Genomic DNA, 20,562 nt, shown 5'->3' with positions numbered 1-20,562 from the left:
TGTCTGCAGGGTCCCAACAGATTACACTGCTTGAGTGATAGGACCCAGAGAATGCTTACCCTGTCAGCTCATATCAGGCAGAAATAATCAGAGACAGGAGGTTCCACATGTAATCAGGCCCTGTGCCATGAAAGGCTTTATAGGTGACCACCAGCACCTTGAATTGCACCTGGAAGCTTATTGGCAAGCAGGGCAGCTATGAAACAGTGGGATACATGGGCACCCATAACTATTCACATTCTGGACCAGTGGAGCTAAGGGCAGCCCCATATAAAGCACATTGCAGTAATCCAGTCAAGAGGTATGTCTTCTTTAGGCTGTTCTTTCCATCCCATCTCACATTTGGGTAACTCCCAAGTTAAAATAATGTGAAATTAAAGGATGGGTGACCATGATTGTGCAACTAGCTAAAACTGAAATTGACTACCTGCTGGTAAACTACCTCCCTTATTTTAGGGGAAGTAGAGGTCAGTTTAAAAACAAAGGTAGGTCTGACTCACGCCATGGTCTTCTCAATTGCCACATATGCCTGTGAAAGTTGGACATAAAAAAGGAAGATAGAAGAAAAATTGATGCATTTGAATTGCGTTGGCAAAGATTATTGAAAATACTATGGACTGCCAGAAGAACAAACAAATCAGTTTTAGAAGAAATACAACCAGAATGTTCCCTAGAGGCGAAGATAACTAGGCTCAGACTCTCATGCTTTGGGCACATTGTCAGGAAAGACCGATTGCTTGAAAAGGACATCGTGTTTGGTAAAGTCAAGGGCCAGCGGAAAAGAGGAAGACCTTCAATGCGATGGATTGATACAATCACAGCAACAATGGATGCAACATTGGAACAGTCAGGCATATGGCGCAAGACCGAACAGCATTTCGTTCTGTTACACATAGGGTCGCCATGAGTCGTAAACGACTCGATGGCAACTAACAACAACAACAACAGGGCTATGATTGAAAATGACACATCCAGGGAATCTGGCAAATAAACACAAGCACTCTCCCTCTTCTTCCATAAATGAAAAGAGGAGGACTGCTGTCTTCTCATCCTCCTTGTTTGAAGCCAAAAAAGTAAGTGGAGATGATGGCTATGAAAAGAACATAGGAAATAAAGTGCTAATGAGGGTGGCAAATGCTGACAGAAAAATAAAAAAGCTGGCTAGTGACCAGAGGGAGCAGGCTTGCTTCTTTCTCCTGACACTCCCAAAGCACATTTCTGATCACACCCATCATTGGTCACCTGACTGTGCCTCCAAAGTAATGGGTGGTAAAACAGAATAGTTTTTATACACCTTGAAGCTGTTTTTGGCTGGTATTGCAGTAAGTAGGAATGCATCCTTTATTGATACAGCTAACTCACTCATGAGTTGGGGAGAGATCAGGGCAAGTGAGGAAAGGACCTCTGGGTTGAATATTCTTAGCCATGTAATTCACTGGTTGGCCTGACTCTGCCTAATCTAGCTCATTAGGCCAGTGCTTCTCAAAACTTGGGGTACCACAATCTCTAAAACAGTGTTTCTCAACCTTGGCAACTGGAAGATGCTGGCTGGGAAATTCTGGGAATTGAAGTCCACACATCTTCCGGTCACCAAGGTTGAGAAACACTACTCTAAAATTTTAATTAATTTCAATAATATCCCTATGAATAAAACTAATAATCACACTGGTATTGTGGTTGAATGAGAAGTAAAAAACCATTTACTTTTAATAACATGTGGAGAAAATCAGTCTACTGAATGTGGTTGTAGGAGTCGAAAACAACTTGATGACACATAATCAATAAATTACATGTTAATTTGTATATCATAGGAATTCTCAAACTTTGTGGTACCATAATTGTCCACTCTGGGACTTTTGTACAAGTAAAACAAAGAGCAAAGCCCAGAATATTGTCAAAACTTGTTTCCACTTTGGGCAGATTTGCAGCTGGCTTGCATGAATAAAGCAAGGAGTAAAGTGAATTTTTACTGTGTTCCTACTTTGCCCATGCAAGCCTTTATAGGGCTTTATAGGTGACCACCAGCACCTTGAATTGCACCTGGAAGCTTATTGGCAAGCTAGGCAGCTATGAAGCAGCAGGATACAGATTTTTTTTCAAAAATGGTAAACCCCTCCCCCCACCTCTATGTCCCACACAACCCTTCTGGGGAGGTTCCAACCTATCATTTGAGAACCTTTGCATTAGGCTATTAGCAGTAACCCCCTGTTTGCAGAAGTCTTAGTGGGTGATGGATAAGAATACAAATGTTAATACAGTAATGTCAGCCTGGAGTCAGGCAGTGCTGAAGGTGAAGTAAATGAATGAATAATGTGTTGGAGGATATCATCATACCAAACACCTCTACCCTAGCTTGAATCTGTTGATTGCTGATGGAGGCAATCAAGCCAACATCAACACTTCTATGCTGTTGCTTACAAGAACAAGTGATTGAATTCTTTGGAATTTACTGCAGAATAAAAATACATAGAATCAGTTTCAAACACTTTAAAACACACTGCCATTTCGTTATAGCTACAATAACACCACATTAGTGGTTAAAGTATCTAATGGCCCTCACATTCTGATCTGACAAAACTATCACTTAATCACATGTTGCATCTCTCTTTATGGACTGCATCCTAATCAGCCTGCCGGGAAATCCTGCTGATCTTTCTTCTCTGTCTCTAGTGCAGTACTGTATTGTCATTAATCTGACTTGCACTCTATAGAAATCTATTGCATATTTCACATCTGCCTATTTTTTAAAGAAGTTTATCTCTTCATCTAGTTTTTGAGGTATGAATGTTGGGAAAATAACTCTCCCCTCCCCTGCACATTTTAATGAATCTGCTTTTCTTAATGTTTTATACTGTTCTTTTATATTGTTTGAGGCATTGTTTTATTACATATTCTATGGGTATTTTTTATTTTAAACTCGTTAAGATGCTTCAATATATGAAGCAATATATAAATGCATTAAATAAATAAGAAAAAATAAAGAAAAATCTAGATAAATACAAATTTTTTTAATGTAGGATACATTAGTTGTTGCACTGTACTTGGTTGCAGCAAAACAAACTATCTGCAGGGGCCCTCGGAATGCATTTAAAAATGACATTTGTACTTATGTCTTTTTATAAATCAATCAATAATGGGCAGGAGGGTAACGATTTGTTTCCATGAACCACCGTGGGAAGTGTGCTTCCAGTAGTTTCTTGGCTACAAGTTTCCAAACCCGGGAGCAGATAACCGTGCTTTCCCTTTAGAAAAACATCAGGCACTGAATCCAGCGTTTGTTATTGCCTACTTCTTTCGCACTTTCCGTGGGGTTAGAACTGCCTCGAAGGCGGATGCACCAAGAGGGCAAATTAAACCCAGGGAAGAACTCTGGGCCGATGGGAGCTACGCCGCGGACGCCCAGAGGCCTCGCGCAGCGGGGCGAGCCAGAAGCGGTTGCTCCGACAAGAGTAGGAGCTCCTGTCCCGGCGCCAGGCGTTTCCCTTGTTTTGGAGGCCTCCCGGGTGGAAAGAGAAAGAATTTCAACTCGAGGAGGAGGCTCCTCTTTTGTAGCTAAGGGAGCCGTCTGACTTTCTCGGCCCCGAGGTAGCCCGGCAGAACGGAGCCACTGCCGCCTCCTCTCCTCTTTCAGTCCGGTGTTCCCGTCCTTTCCCCTCCCCCACAATGCAGCGCGCGCCGCGGCTGACATGGCGGCCGGCCCAGATTGAGGCGCTCGCGTCGGGGCCTCCAACTGCCGGAGCAAGACATGGAGGGGTACGCGGCCGGGACATCCCTGGGGTGACAGCCAGGTACTTGCGCCCCAGAGGGAGAAGGGGGCCACAGACGATCACCCCCACCCCGCTATTGCCGAACGCCCCTGCATGCGTTGGCCCCTGCTGGCTCTTTCCTCCTTGGGGTTGAAGTATTTTTCGGGGAGGGGTCGTGGGTCTCATTACGCGAACTCTTCGCCCCCACCTCCTTTAAAGTCGTCCTGGAGGGTCTCTGTTGAGGGGACAGATCCAGAACCGGGTCCCCTGTTTCCTCAGAGGTCCTCCCAACTAAGGTCTTCGGACCCCACTTTCCTCTCCCTGCTTTTGTTTCTGGGGGCGGGGAAGAGAAGGTTTTGAATCAAAGGCCTGAGCGAAGCCGGGCATGCATGCCTAGCTGAGGATGTTTGGGGGGTTCGGGGGTTACTGATTGGAAGAATGCAGAATACTGAAAATCGCCGCTTTTGATCTGCACATGTACTTTGGGGGTTCATGGGGAGATATATACCATGGAAGACTCCCTACAGATGTGGGGGATTTTCTCTAGTGTTGCGTCCTATGAAGAGTTGCGATGTTGCCACAGAAGAGTAATCTGAGAATGCTATTTGAAGGTTTTGCTAGAATTGCTCCTGGGGCATATTCAAGGGCTTTTTTCTTTAAAATCTAGGGTCTTACGTGTTGATTTTAGAATTTCAGATCTCTGCAAGCCCCTTAGTAGAGCAGAATAAAGACAAGTGGGGTCTGTAAAGACTTCCGTGAACAATAATCAGATCCCTTCCTTAAGCCTACTGTGTAAAAAATGAGAAGCAGTCGTACATTATATTTAAAGTTGTTGATGGTTAAGGCTTTCTGCCATAGCCTTACTTTGTTTTCTCTTTAAATATGCTCATAATAAAAAGTTTTCCTGTCTTCAACCAGTTAAAAAGCTAATTATCTGCATTTTGCAAACAGGAAAACTGAGGCATTCCACTTCACCAAATGTTACAAATTTACCTCACGCCTGCTTTGTACACCACAAAAACACTAGGTAAGGAGTCATGACTCTGTATATAGTACAGTATGTGCATGTACTTGTTTTCACTGCGTTGGGTGAAATGGCTATGGCCAGTTTCACAGTCAAGCCAAAATTTTAAAAAGTTTTCATATGGGCATGCTTTTCTTTGTGCTCCTACTTAATGTTAACCCACTGTGATATTCTTGAAACCATATGAAGATTGGCAAAACACTTTTAAAACTGCAGGGAGTTTGTGTCAACGTTTTCTGTGTCAGTGTTTTCAGGAGTTAGTCTTCTTTCTTATGTGATAGCCCAACAGGGAACTAGGGGGGGGGAAATCTCCCTTGGCTGAAAGGATCTGATATTTTTCTGGCAGGATCCCTCTACTGTATATGATTTGTATAGGAGTGTGCATGATTACTTCAGTGTTAAAGAAAGAAACAGTAATAGGTTTAAGAGTCAGTCATCTATTAAAATAAGAATGGAAGAGAGCTTTTAGAAATGTATAACTGCATTTTTGATGGCAAGTAAGTTGATGTCAGGCAACAAGGATAGATTTTTTTTATTAAAATGTTTAGGATAGCAAAATACACAAATAGGGACAAAATTTACAAGTTATAATATTGTTCTCTTTGTGTGATATTATTTGGCTATATTATGGTATGCACTAAGTGGTGCATACTGTATAAGAGATCAAGAACTCTTAATTACTGACAACTCTAATCATAAGAATTTAAGAAATCTTTTGGATCAGGCCAAAGGCCTGTTGAGTACAGCATTGTCTGTTACATAGTAGTCAACCAAATGTATTCAAGAAGCTTGTAAGCATGTATAGAAAGGTAATAGCCTTCCAACTCAGTTTTTCCAGGATGCTAGTATTTAAAATATATTGCCTGTGAATCAGACATCAAGTCTAGTTATTGATAGCCCTATATTTATATTTTAAAGCTATCTAAATTAGTAGACATCTCCACATCTGATAGTAGCAAATTTTGTAATTTTATTATTCCTTGTATGAAAAAGTGTTTCTTCTAAACACTGTTAAAGTTATTTCCCAGTTTCTGGGTGTTAATGTTTATTTGCAATAAGTTCATGGCATTTTTATATTTCCAAAGACTGAAGGAATTTAAGAAGCAAGATCAGGTTAACTATGCAACAGTGTTAATATCATGCATGATAGTCAACTTACAGCAGAATACTAAGAAGTCTTAGTATGCCAGTTTTGAGTTGCTTTTTTTCAACAGATGCCACTTTTCCAAAGAAAATAGTAAAGTCCTTTCAATCCCTTTACTGTGCGTGTGTGTTTTTTTTTAAGTGAATAGGTTTATATGATATCTTCTCCAAATTTCCTTCTATATGTTATTCTGAGGCCATTTGCATGATATGTTTATCTTACTGCACCTTATATGGTATTTCATTTTCAGGAAACAGTTGCTCCCATGCTTGAATATATGCTAAGGTCTGCCTCATTAGCTGAATTTACTAGTTGATTAGATAGTATCTGAGTATTATTGCATTAGTATAACTGCCTATTACAATATATCTTTGGATTTTAAACAAAATAAAGCAGTGTTTTTTTTAATGCTGTTGTATATAGTGATGGGAATACTATCATGCTTTTAATTTTATTATTTAATTCCCAAAAAAGTTATATAAATGTATTCTTAAGACAACAGTGGAATGTCAGTTTTTATGTAGTGGAATGTATTTTGGTTAATTGGCAGAAAGGATCAGAGTCTTATGCTAACATTGACTTTTAAGTGGGAGATTGAGTTCAAATGTAAGTAGGTTTGATATTCAGCCTGCTTTTGCACTATACTAAGAAAAGAGTAGAACATATTAGTATAAATCCATATACTAATGGATATAAAACAAGGGCATTTGCTATTAACATCTTTAATTAGGAAATAGTATAAAAGTATTTCAAATAAATATAATCCATACAGCTATGAGCAAAACATATGGTCAAAAGATAACAAAACCTAAATATAATTCAATAAATCTGTGCATTTAAATATGGAGCTACCTGAATGTGGGGAAGATCAGTATATAAAAAGTGAAATAAATATTAATATATGAAAGAACAGTAAATCTGATTTTTAAAAGCAAAAGGGACGCATCAGCCTCATTCATAACTTACCTGTCTGTGATAGGCAACCTCTGCAAGTACTTCTATCCCAACTGTGGACAGAATTAGTGGTATCAAGGTTTTGTGGGGGAGAAGGGTCCTGAATTTATTTCCTGTATCTCCCTTTCTAAATACAGTCTTCCCCAATTCTTTCTTTATAATTAAATGTGTAATATGGCTGTTTTCATTTGTAGTTTGGCCTCTCCTCTGTGTTATCTTTCGCTCTTTGAATTTCTTCTGTGAAATCTAAGCCATTTTTCATGTTGTTTTGAACAATTAATCAATTGGACAATCATTTACAGCTTATTCCAGTAGCAAGATCTTGGATTTATTTTTATTTTTTTGTAATTTTGAGGATCTGCTAGTGTTTAGGTAAGTCATTGTCAATCTTTTGACCCTGGAGGAACCCTTGAAATATTTTTCAGGCCTTGGGGAACCCCTGCACATTGAGGCTCAAATATAGGCCAGAAGTTACAAAATTATTATATTCGTTTCAGTGTAGGCCTGTATATATGCATTAACAGTGTTCTTAAACTAAAAGAATGAAACTTACTTCTTTAATGTGAAGTTGCCCAAATTTGAAATAATTTTTTAAATAAATTGTGATCTCCCAGGGAACCCCTAGTGACCTCTTGCAGAACCCTAGGGTTCCATGGAACCCTGGTTGAGAAACCCTGCCATAGACTGTTACAAGTAAAACCATTGTCTGCACCATTCTGATCTTTATAGGTGTGTACATATTCAGGCATCTAAATATCTTTTTCAAGGCCTCCATTGCTACTTTAACAAGTGCTAGTCTAACAGGGTCCTTGACTGCTGTTTCCTTTACTGTTGATAATTGCTTCTGAAGCTATCCACTAGTTCAATATCTTCACTGTAAGTTATAAAATTATGGATATAAGGAATCCTTATATCTACTTGCCTTATAAACACATTGTCACTGAGCTTCTGTTAAATGATTTTCTTCGTGTACTTTGATCTAATTGCCTTAACAGTCCTCTATTTTAATTCAATATAAATAAATCATTTTTAATGTTGTCTCTCAAAACTAAACACAATTCTGTGTTATTTCGCCAATTATAATTGCCTGGAGCTGAAATTAACTACATCCAGTTAATACCAGCATGAGGAATTAAACTTAAATCAGAAAACCATCACTGAGAACAGTTTTGCTAGCTGTTTAAAACCATATGCTATAGATGTACAGTGCTTCAGATTTCAGATCTTTTCCCCAAAAAGATGCTTAGGGCTGCACGGGGTATGAACATAGCACTTGACTCCAACTTTTTAAGCAGTGGTGACTTTACCCAGAATTGTGCAGTTGGCAACTTGACAAGTATTTGTCTGAAAGGAAATTTTCCCCTGATCATTTGCCTTTAAAATTGGAGGACTGTAATGAGACAGAGGGTTTTTAAAAATTGTAATCTTACTTTTTGGGGGATTGGGAGAGAATAATTTTTCTTCTAAGTAAATATGATAATTCTTTATAAAGAACGTATTGCTTCTATTTCTGTAGTGTGCTTTTTTTCCAATACTGACATATTACCTAGTTGAAGATGTTTGTAGAAGATAATGCAATATGAAACCTAACAACTGACAGGAAACAAAATATAAACTTGATGGTTTTTAGTTGTTTAAATTCAAAGTAGTTTATTATTGCAACTTAAAATAGTTTAAATTTCTCAAAAAAACTATATTTGGCTATATTTGAAAAGGAATCCTTTTCTTCCTTCTTAAATTTTAAATAGTTGTATTTATGTTTTTCAGTAGAATAAATTAAAAAAAACACCATTACAGTTTATTATCTCATCTAGTAATATATTATTTCTGCTCACGTAAAGAGAACCTCAACTTTTATCAGCTAAGGATAACATGAACCTGTCTTCTTAACTGTGGACAATGCTCCTGTCTGTCTGTCTGTCTGTCTGTCTGTCTGTCTGTCTGTCTAAGCAAACTATGATGGGATGCAGCCACCTGCCATACTGCTAAGACTAATTATGTTCTTATTTTCTTAGTTAAGACTCCAGGGGCTAGTCCCTTCCGTATTATAATGATATAAATCTTTTTATAGTGATAGGAAACTAATTTTGGCTGAAAGAAGTATAAAATTATAGACCTGCAGAAGTCTTTCAGTTAGAGATGCTTTGAAGCACAGAGGAGGATTTATGAAGCGCCTCTTGAAATTGTTAAAGCAGCCTCATCATTTTCCAGGCTTGCATGGTTGCTGTAGAAGCTACTCCCATCTGTTTCATGTGTCTGTACCTAGTTCATGAAATCAGAATCAGGAATATTGCTTTTTGTGTGGTAATATATTTACATGTTTAACTGTTTTTTTCCTCCAGACAATCATCCAGATACCCTGCTTGAACAGAGGATTTTGCTCCATCCAAATTGTTGCAAAATTACTTTTCAAATAATCTCAAGTGATAGACAAAGCAGGTCTTCTCAATAATGGAAGAAGGCAAGATTCCAAAAAGTGGAAATCATGACATAAGAAAATCCACCCGTATTGTGTGTGAAGAAAGCAAGATTGTCAGAGCTGTAACCAATCAAAATTATAAAACCAACAGAAATGACAAATCTATAAAAGAAGCTGGGAAAAGTTCTTCAAGTGGTAGCAGTTTCAAAAAGAATAAGCAAAATGATGTTTGTCCTGAAAAGTCAGGAGAAAATAAATCACGTAAGACAAATAGTTGTATTCCTGGATATAAAGACATGGGATCAGGCCTTCAGGATCAAAATCATAGCAAAGGAAAAAGATTACCAAATGTATCAACAGCAGTAGAAAATCTGAAAGAATTAAAAGTTCAGCATGTGCATGAAAACCTTCCAACTTCTCAGATTTTAGAGAATGGTGCCAGCACAGAAACCTTATCAACTGCCCAGAGAGGGACTCCTGAATTGGAAAATCCACTAAGAGAGGATACGTCCAAAATTAATACTAATTGGTGTAATGAGTCACACAAAAGTGATTTGGATCTAAGACCAGTAGAACAAAAGTCTGAAGATTACTGTGAGTGTGCATTCAGGTGTTTTTTTCAATCCTGTGCGAAATTAAACTTTTTCCTCATGTTACTTGCATATACATTATTAAGTGGAACAGTATGATTTCTTCTTTTTAATGTAAATTAGGAAACTTTAAAAAATACTGCTTTTCTGTGGATCTGTATAGAAATCATTTTAATTCTGATTGAAAATACTCTCTTGCATTTTGCTACATTTTTGGTGCTATGGTAATTTCTTAATTTAACCAGCTAGTTCTAATTGTTCATTTTTTAGCTTAAGTTATTTCTCCATACTTTGCTGCTTCTATACTTGAAGGAATTTTTTAAAAAGCTATAGAGCCATAATTTAAATGCAGTATTCTCTTTACGCTAAGTGAAGAATGACCATTCTAGAATGGGATCAACTATTGTATGAGTGAAAGTCCACTCATATGACAAAACCTTCTCTCTTCTTCATGCAGGCCCCATGATCTTTACTGGAGGTCTCCCAACTCCTTGAAGGAGATTTTGAGGACAAATGGAAGTAGTAGGGGGAAATTACTGCATAGGTGCTGACCATCAGCAAAAAAATTAATTAAATTTCAGTTGTTATCTTCACATTCTCCCTTGTCTGTTAATGTATCACATTACTAAAGGTAACAATAACTGCCTGTGTGCACCATAGGAGCAGTGGATTTGGTATATACAGGTAGTGTTTGTTTAGCGACCACAGTTAAACACAGACCACAGGGACTGGCAACTTAGTCATTAAGTGAAGTGCTTGCTAAGTGAAACTGCGACTGTGCTTATGATCTTACTCCAGCTTTCCTTTGCTTTACAGACTTGCAAAGGTCATAAATGCAAGGATTGGTCATACAGTTACTTCTTCATCACTGTTATAACTGGGAACAGTCGCTAAATGAGGCAGTCGCTAAACAAGGACTACCTGTGTATATTTTAAAAGGCAAAATCTAGGCTGAAGATAATGTCCTCAAACAACTGCTCACTAAGTAGCCAAGGACAAATCTCTTTATCTTAAATTTATCATCTGTGAAATAAAAAGTAATTTTGTTTATGAGTTAATTGTGAGTGTAACTACAAAAGGTGTTTGCGCTATTGTGTGTTAAAATTACTACCATAATTGCATCTATACATGAGTGATAGTCATGTAATTTGATGCTTTTCCTAATTTCTGAAGACATTCATAAAGATTATCTCAGTAATCTTTACCACTGTCTTATATTTGATCCTTGTGAATAATACTGAGAATCATCCAATAAAACTTTGAATCTAAATTTTAAACTTTAGTTGTGAGTATTTCCAATCTTAATTTCCACAATTCTCTTAAGAAAAAGTATATGTACATTCCACTGTCCCTTAACTTAGATTTATGGTAGTCTGTGAAAAATGTGTTAAACATTCTCTTCATCCTTCTCATGCAAGGTAAAATAAAGAATTCTGACTCTGCTAAAGAAAGTAAGTCAGAAGCTGATTATTTAGAAAATGTTGCTGTAATGGATGAATCAACACTGATGGCAGAAGAGCAGTTAGGCTTGAAACAAGCTGAAGAGCGACTGGAAAGAGATTATATTATCCGCTTGGAAAAAGTAAGTTCAGAATTGAATTTGTATTCATGTCTACTATAGACTGTTTAAGCTAGACTGCATATTTAGTTTAAAAGAAGAATTTAATTAAAGGCTTTGTCTTTAAATTTTCTAGTATGAAATTATTTTCCTAAATTGGAAAATTCTTCTAAATTGTATTCTGGATTATTTTTTTTTAGTATGGCAGGAAGCATACTTCTGAATTGCCCTTCATGTTATTATAGTAGATGAGACCATAGATAATTTTTCACTTAACTGGAAGGAATTATATACATTTCTGGGTTCATGGTAAACATTGAAGTTCATGGTAAACACTATACATAGTTGGTGATACAGCATTAACATATGTGCATAATATCACTTTATGTATACTTTTGCTTTGTCACATGTCAGGAAACATTGAATGTAGTATTTGGGCTGATTTTGTGCATATCGGGCTTGAAGTATATTGGAAATCAACATGCACAGATTTTTCTAGTATTTTTCCATGACTATCATGTGCTGTAGGAACAAATAAATCCTGGTTAGCAATGTTTACTGCAGAAAAATTGTTTTTCATTGGCTTTGTTATATCTAAGTTTGATCTTGCTGTTTCATGTACACTGTGTGCTCAATTATTAGGCAAGTGAGTATTTTGACCATATCATCATTTTTATGCATATTTTCCAATTCCAAGCTGTATAAACCTAAATGCTTATTGGATATAAGCATATCAGGTGATGTGTACTTGTGTAATGAGGGAGGGTGTGGCCTAAGGCGATCAACACCCTATATCAAGGTGTGCATAATTATTAGGCAGCTTCTTTTCCTCAGGCCAAAAAAGAGTTTTAACTGACTGAAAAGTCAAAAATTGTAAAAAGTCTTTCAGAGGGATGCAGCACTCTTGAAATTGCTAAGATATTGGGGCGTGACCACAGAACCATCAAACGTTTTGTCGCAAATAGTCAACAGGGTTGCAAGAAACGTATTGAGAAAAAAAGACACAAATTAACTGCCAAAGATTTGAGAAGAATCAAACGTGAAGCTACCAGGAACCCATTATCCTCCAGTGCTGTCATATTCCAGAACTGCAACCTACCTGGAGTGCCCAGAAGTACAAGGTGTTCGGTGCTCAGAGACATGGCCAAGGTAAGGAAGGCTGAAACTCGACTACCACTGAACAAGACACATAAGTTGAAACGGCAAGACTGGGCCAAGAAATATCTGAAAACAGATTTTTCAAAGGTTTTATGGACTGATGAGATGAGAGTGACTCTTGATGGACCAGATGGACGGGCCCGTGGCTGGATCAGTAATGGGCACAGAGGTCCACTTCAATTCAGACACCAGCAAGGTGGAGGTGGGGTACTGGTATGGGCTGGTATGATTAAAGATGAGCTAGTTGGACCTTTTCGGGTTGAAGATGGACTCAAAATCAACTCCCAAACCTACTGCCAATTTTTAGAAGACAGTTTCTTCAAGCAGTGGTACAGGAAAAAGTCTGCATCTTTCAAGAAGACCATGATGTTTATGCAGGACAGTGCTCCATCACATGCATCGAAGTATTCCACTGCGTGGCTAGCCAGTAAAGGCCTCAAAGGTGAAAGAATAATGACATGGCCCCCTTCCTCACCTGACCTAAGTCCTATTGAGAACTTGTGGGCCCTTCTCAAACAGGAGATTTACGGTGAAGGAAAACAGTACACCTCTCTGAACCATGTCTGGGAGGCTGTGGTTGCTGCTGCACAAAAAGTTGATCGTCAACAGATCAAGAAACTGACAGACTCCATGAATGGAAGGCTTATGACTGTTGTTGCAAAGAAGGGTGGCTATATTGGTCACTGATTTTTTGTTTGAAATGTCAGAAACGCTTATTTGTAAATTTTGAGTTGCTTGTTTATTATTCTCACTTTAACAGATGAAAATAAATGAGTGAGTTGGGGGAATTTTCATTTTTCATTTAGTTGCATAATAATCCTGCACACTAATAGTTGCCCAATAATTGTCCACACATAGATATGCTCCTAAGAAAGCCAAAACCTCACTTTTACTTTCTTAAATATTCAGGTTTGAGGTTTATTAACATTTTGGATTGACCGAGAGCACTGTAGTTGTTCAATAATGAAATTGATCCTCAAAAATACAACTTACCTAATAATTGTGCACGCAGTGTACATAAGCATAAATAGTTTATTGTTTATATATTGAAACAATTACTCTACTTTAGGATGGGACATTTTACAGGTAGTCCTCGAGCTATGACCATTTGTTCAGCAACCGTTCATAATTACGATGACACTGAACCAATGGTGGTTACGACTGGTCCTTGGCATCCCAGCACCCCACAATCACATGATTGCAATCTGGGTGCTTGGCAACCATTCACACTTACAACTGGTTGCAGGGCCCCACAATCACAGGATCGCCATTTGCAACCTTCCCTGCCAGCTTCCCCAGAAAGTCAATGGGGAAGCCAACAGGGAAGGTCTCAAGTTGCTGGGATAAGTCTCTCCCACAGGCGCACCCTTCCCCAGCCCCTCTGTGCTTGTGCCACACTGCTCACTCACCCCCCTTCCCCGACCTGCGACTCATGCATTCCCTAACACCCTCACACACCTGACCTGCACTGTGCTTCCCATGCACCCCCTCGCTCCCTTGCACACCTGACCCATACCGTGCCTCTCGCACACCCTCTTGCTCCCTCTCCCACCCGGCAGCAGCCACTTACCTGCCTGCTGGCCTGGGATTTGCAACTTCCTGCTGGCTTCCCCACTGACTGGTTGTGGGAAGCTGGCAGGACACTACCTCCCCTAATGACTGTGGGATGCGGTTAACGATGGCAACTGGGACTGTAGGGATTGCCGTCACTAAGCAGTGTGATCATACTTTATGACCGCATCGCTTAGCAATGGAAATTCCGGTCCCAATTGCTGTCATAAGCCAAGGACTACCTGTATTGTACAATGGAATCATACAATTTCATATTGGAGAGATCATTAAGAAAGGAATTAAAAATAAAACCTCTGATTTTCATAATGCTTTTAGTCAAATTGATTGTATGATCATACGTGGAATATTGCATACAATTCTGATCAGCAAACCTTTCAAAAGCATTGTAAATATAGAAAAGGAGCATTAAAGGGCAGTCAGCGTGACAAACGGGCAAGACAGTTTTCAAGAGGAAAATTTTCAACTTTGGTGCTTTTCTGCTATGGAGAAAAGGTCTATAGGAAGAAGCCCCTTTGATAATTGTAGAAGCAGGATAGCCAGTGTATCTGAAAGTTGGGAGTGTCTAAAGAGAAAAAAAGTACTTTCTCATCTATTAATGTAATTAAACTTCGGAAAAGTTTTTCTAGATACCTGTTATTATTTTGTCTGTATTTTTGAATTGTTTTAATATTGTATGCCACAATTGAGCAGCCTTATACATTTAATAAATGAAATGAATGCAGATGATACCACAGGATAAGTGAGGGTTATAAACTTGGATGATGTTAAAGAACAGTTAGAAAAAAACATGGGTAAGTATATGAATAGCAAGTATATAGCTTAGTATATATTGCTGTCACCTGGGGCAGTATACTTCTCAAACTTAGTTGATGGAAATCACAAGTACTCATACTCTTCTTAGGGGCTTTTTGACAGAATGCTTGACTAAATAAATCTTTGATTTGATCCAGCAGTTCTTATGTTCTTAATTTTGGGGTCACTGTTTGGTTTAGGTCTTCATGATCCTAAACTCTTCTATTTATTTTTCCATAAACATCTCTGGAATATTGATGCACATGATAGATAGTAGTAAATACAGGTTCTCGATATTTTATAGCTTCTCAGTATTTGCCAAGCTAGCCCTTTGGGTAGCTTTACTGAAAACTGAAAGATGTATGTCTGAAATATTTTAAAATGCAACTATGTATGGTAGGTTGGGACAGTCTCTTTGCTCTTCTGTGGTAAATGTACTTGGTAGCATTCTATTGTTATGATGGAAAAAAACAAACATAATTAAGTGGCTGCTGAATCTTAAATATGTGGTTTCTTCCACAGTGCTCTCCAGAGTACTCTAATTGCCAGTACCTATGTAAGCTGTGTTCAGTTCACATTGAAAATATCCAGGGAGCTCATAAACATATTAAAGAAAAACGCCATAAAAAGAATATCATGGTAAGTGCTAAATAAGTTTTGAAATTTTGCTGAGAAGTTCACTCTTGGTTTTAAATGCATGATACAATTTTTAAAAATTGGTTGATAGCAAACAAGATGAATAGGTACAGGGCTGTACTCATAAGAATAGGGTTGAGGGTGAAAAAAAGATCCTCCAACTGGTATTGATCTACCTGACATGTAACGAAAATGGCAGAGAAAGATAAATGGGCCAGTATTGTCAGAGTGCTAGAAAACGTTTGGCCCAAGCGATCAGAAAAATCACACACCAGGCATTTCTATAAAAATAAATTTATTTACAGAAAGCACAAAACATATTTACAAGCTGTGCATTCACATGTGCTCAGAGAGGACTGGGGGGAAGGCAGGTAGAAAGGAAACTGAAACTAATGAGCCCAGGCAATCTGCCCTCCAGGCAAATCAGGAGCTTTTACCTTATATGGTCATGCCTTTTCACCTCCAAATTGAGGATACTTAAGTTTGACCTTCTGACTCTGCTAGATTGATTTGTTACCATAGTAACCTTAATGTCTCTACAGCCAAAAGCAGAAAAAACAAATACCAACAAGTATGGGCCCTGCTTTTCTGTCTGGCTATTTTGTACTTTACAAGCCAGAGGACAGAAGTGTGGGTGTGATCCCTGAGAACAGTGTCTCACCAGGATATTTGTGAAAGAACTGGTTCCTAGATTTGTGAACAGGGATAGATTAGGGATTTGGTTATTATACCTAACCTGCTGCCTAACGGAATCCCTGCCTAAGCTGTGCTGGTCTCAGAGTTGATGTTGGAGATTCCTAGGCTTATGGTGCTGTGGGATTTCAGTGTCTACTTTGGGCTGTAGCTCAGGATTTGATAGCAGCCATGACAACCATGGGCCTATTCCAGTTGGTCACAGGGCACAAACTCAATTTGGTATTTTATTCTGATTAGAATTAGATATGTGTTCTATGGGTGAAGATACCTCAAGTTTCCCCAACCTTAACCATGCAGTTAAGATTAGATATGTAGCTATACCCCACCTAGGGTAGAGAACTTGTTAGCATAGCCTGCCCAAAAAGATTTTTGGGTTCAGTTAAATCTAGTTGGATTCCAAAAGGTCTTGGAGCTTCTTTTACCAGTGGTGCTATCAATGCCCTGGTTGGTTCTTGTGATAGGAAGGTTGTTAGAGTGGTTGACACAGTTTCCCATAAGTAGTCTGTTACCTGCTTTCCCCCAGATGAACTGTGGGAATTAAAGCAGCAAGGTAGATGAGTAGAGTGCAGGTGGAGGAGGACCTGACTCAAATCTCCTAAGACATAGCTTAAAGCCTGATTGAAGGTTTATTCTGAGGTGATATGTGCACCAAAGAAACATTTTTTTTCTGCACACACTGCATCAGGAAGCTTAAAGCCGGTGAGTTGTTTTGGATTGTGAAGCAACTGACAGCTGTTCCTCCTGTCCTAGTTCACATCCCTATGACTCTCAAAGACTTGTTGCAACACTTTCAGTGGGTTTTTTTTTTTTTTTGGCAGATAAAATCTCTCATGTACAGAATGATCAGAACCTCAACTTTATGAGGTTATCTATTAACTGCTCTTGTATAATTATAGTGGATCATTTTCATGATACCTGAGGAAGTGGGCAGGCTGCTTGGAACAATATATTTCATCACATACCCTCTGGATCGTTGCCCAATTTAGCTTATAATGTCTAGCCCAGCGGTTTTTAGAGACGCCTTAGTTATCCTCATAAATGTCCCTCAGGGGGAGGAGGGGAGAATGTCTCCTTGTTTAAGGATAACAATTATTAGATATCTTCTTAAGAACCTGGATCTTAAGATGGGCAGTATAGAGCAGTCTCTAACTTTCCATGATTAAGAGGTGCTGATTGAGAAAGTGGTGTCTTCTCAACTGCAGACAGCTGAGAGAGCAGATTATCTTGACCATTTCAAACTGGCTTAAAGACAGGCTACAGGGTTGAGACTTCTGTGATTGGTCTGCGTTACAAATTTTTCCCTGTCCCACTCATATTTCATTCACTAACCGTAAGGACATGAATGCCAACCTCTCCCCCTTGCTTTTCTTACTCTAAGGGTCACAGGTTTTTGCCTGTCCTAAGAGCAGGAGGTGGCAGAGAGAGGAATGATGCCCAATCCTGGTATACAATGGGATTATTTATTGGAAAACATACATTCTCACATTCAAGGGGCTCACGAGTTTTATAAGTAAAATACTCCCTTGGCATTAAGGTTCCCAAGGGATGATGAGAGATTTTTCCAATAATTAGTGTTTCTTTACTAAAGTAAAGCAAAGTTATGTTCCTCAAACACACTCACAGATATGCAGAATACCCACCACACATCCCTATGACTTGTTGGCCAGACAGAGCCTGGGGTGTTGGAAGATGTCAGGTCTGGATCTTGAGGCTTCTCAGTTTCCTCCTGGTTCTCTCTCCTTTTATATGTAGCACTGCAGCCCACGTGCTGAGACTGAAGGCCCCTTTTCTTTTTTCTTTTTTTTACTTATTTTGCACCTTGTTAGCCTCATGTCCTTTGAAACATATGTATACAATTGAGCAATTGGTTTTTTATTCTGTCCCCTTTGGTCCTTCTCCTTTTCTGCATTCTAGCAGTACTTCCCTTTTGTCATTGCTTCTTCTCTCAGGCTGTGTGCCTTGGGTAACTGCTCCTTTCAGCCTGGTTGCACCTTATTATAAAATCTCCGTATTTCACCCTGGCGTGGTGGTGGTGGTGGTGGTGGTGATGATGATGATAGTCTGGCTTCTGTCTTTGGTCTGAGGCTTTCTCGTATCTGATGGAAAATCTTTGGGGATTATTACAGGAAGGAGTATGAATGTGTGGACTCTTTTTGATCTCTCAGTTGATTCTGTCAACTCTGGTATCCTTCTGAATTGCCTGAACATTTGGGGAATGAGCCCATGGTTTTGGAATTGTTCAATTCTTATCTGTTGGTGCTACTGAAGACATCTTCGCCTCAGAATGGGAGCTATTGTATGGTGTAACTTAGGGCTTCATTCTAACTCCAGAGCTTTTCAGAATCTAATGAAATCATCAGGAAATTTGGAACTGGTTGGTATCAGTGTGCTGATAGCACCCAGATTTATTTCTCTCTAACCTTTTTAAGAAATGGAGTGACGTCCCTGAATGCCTACCTGCAGACAGTAATGACCTGGATGTGGGATTATAAAATGAAACTAATCCAATCAAGATAGAGGTGCTTTTTGTGAGGACCATAATTTCAGAAAAGTGGTAGATCTATATGTTCTGGATGGAATTGCAGTCTTCCAGAAGGAGCGTGTATGCAGTTTGGGAGTGCTTCTAAACCCAAATCTCTCTCTGGTTTCCCAGATTCAAGCAACATCAGCAGTGCCTTTTATCAGCTTTGATTGGTAGAGCAGCTGCATCAGTTTTTGGAAAAAAAATTACCAGAAAGCTGTAGTGCTGGGAACTTCCCTATTTGACTTTTGTAGTGAGTTCTCTGTATGTGCCCCCACAGTTACTGACATCATTTGAAGTGGTTGGCCTGTTATTGCTGTGAGTTCATCTGGTGGCAGTTTGGGAATGAGCCTTCTCAGTTATCATTCCTTTAGAATGCACTCTCTCCAAAATTGAGGGCATAATATTTTTTATTAAAATTTTAAAAAGTCCTTAAAACACATGTTTTTCAATAGACCTTTACTTGTTAACTCTTCTTGTTTCAATTGCTATTTACAGTATTTTAGTGTCTAGATTTTAAACTGCAGACTGCCTAGAAATTTCAGTACTTATCAGTATACCAAAATAAATAACTAAATTGGTTTTTGAAGCATTAAATTGACATTTGGAAGATTTTTGTGTTAAAGAGCAAAACATTACTTTTTAACTTGTGTTTTTCATTAGGAAAAGCAAGAAGAAAATGAGCTCCGTGCCCTCCCTTCTCCTTCCCCTGCACAAGTTATTGCTTTGAATTTTATGCTGATGGAGGCAGCAAAAGAACAAGGAATATCAGATGATGATTTAAAAGTCCGCCAAGAAATTGTATATGATATGGAAAAGATAATTCAGCAATACTTACCAGGTAACTTTATGGTATCTTTCATCTAAATGCTAACCAGGTCTAATCATGGTTAGCTTTTTGAGATCAGCACCGTTAGCTAGGTGCTGCCACCTAGCAGGGCATTTTAGAATTAGAATAGCAAAATTAAGAAGATTGCTTATAATAGAAAGCAATATCAACAAGGCATTGATTAATCTGTTGTTACATGACCTGTTGTTAAATGAAATGAAACAGTTGCAAATTGTATTGTTTGCTGATAATAATAGTGATCTTATAAAACAACAACTTTTTACAGTGCACATTGTGTTTCTGTTTCCAAATATTGAAGCACATTGTCTTTCCTAAAGAGGTACTAGACAAACATTTTTCATTCTAATTATATTTTGCTGTATCTACATGAAAAGTAGGGACGCGGTGGCGCTGCGGGTTAAACCGCTGAGCTGTCGATCGGAAGGTCGGCGGTTCGAAACCGCGCGGCGGGGTGAGCTCCCGTTGCTCGTCCCAGCTTCTGCACACCAAGCAGTTCGAAAACATGCAAATGTGAGTAGATTAATTGGTACCGCTTCGGCGGGAAGGTAATGGCGTTCCGTGAGTCATGCTGGCCACATGACCCGGAAGTGTCCTATGGACAACGCCGGCTCCAAGGCTTTGAAACGGAGATGAGCACCGCCCCCTAGAGTCGGACACGACTGGACTTTACGTCAAGGGAAACCTTTACCTTTTTACATGAAAAGAAAAGTGGGCAGAGGGTATATTTGTACATTTGCTAAAAATACAATAATAGAGGAAGATATTGAAAGTGGTGCAATTAATGAAGCTAAGTGGGTGAAACACAAGGAGGAGCTGTTGTTGCTTCAAGTACAGAGACTCTGCATGTGAATGACAGCTTTGAAAAGTTAGGATTTTCAATCAGTTTAGAGTCCACATGGATA

At 38.8% G+C, this 20,562-nt stretch overlaps 1 protein-coding gene across 3 annotated transcripts in view; it reads left to right on the top strand.

The window, feature by feature from the left end:
• Positions 1-3,584: 3,584 nt before the first annotated feature.
• The window catches only part of TUT4 (terminal uridylyl transferase 4), a 45,168-nt gene continuing 28,190 nt past the window's right edge, over positions 3,585-20,562 (top strand). The window contains exons 1-6 of one of the 3 annotated variants that reach the window (XM_063297951.1): positions 3,585-3,788; positions 4,698-4,773; positions 9,211-9,881; positions 11,296-11,459; positions 15,480-15,596; positions 19,474-19,651. In XM_063297951.1, coding sequence (XP_063154021.1) covers positions 9,320-9,881; positions 11,296-11,459; positions 15,480-15,596; positions 19,474-19,651 — 1,021 coding nt within the window. In that variant the 5' untranslated portion in view covers positions 3,585-3,788; positions 4,698-4,773; positions 9,211-9,319. The remainder of the gene's footprint in view (positions 3,789-4,697; positions 4,774-9,210; positions 9,882-11,295; positions 11,460-15,479; positions 15,597-19,473; positions 19,652-20,562) is intronic. The other 2 variants (XM_063297949.1, XM_063297950.1) reach the window with 2 other exon arrangements.

The sequence above is a fragment of the Candoia aspera genome, chromosome 3 (genome assembly GCF_035149785.1).
Source record: "Candoia aspera isolate rCanAsp1 chromosome 3, rCanAsp1.hap2, whole genome shotgun sequence".
Classification (NCBI taxonomy): Eukaryota; Metazoa; Chordata; class Lepidosauria; order Squamata; family Boidae; genus Candoia; species Candoia aspera.
The sequence above is the reverse complement of the archived record's forward strand: the minus strand, read 5'-3'. Positions and strand labels throughout refer to the sequence as shown.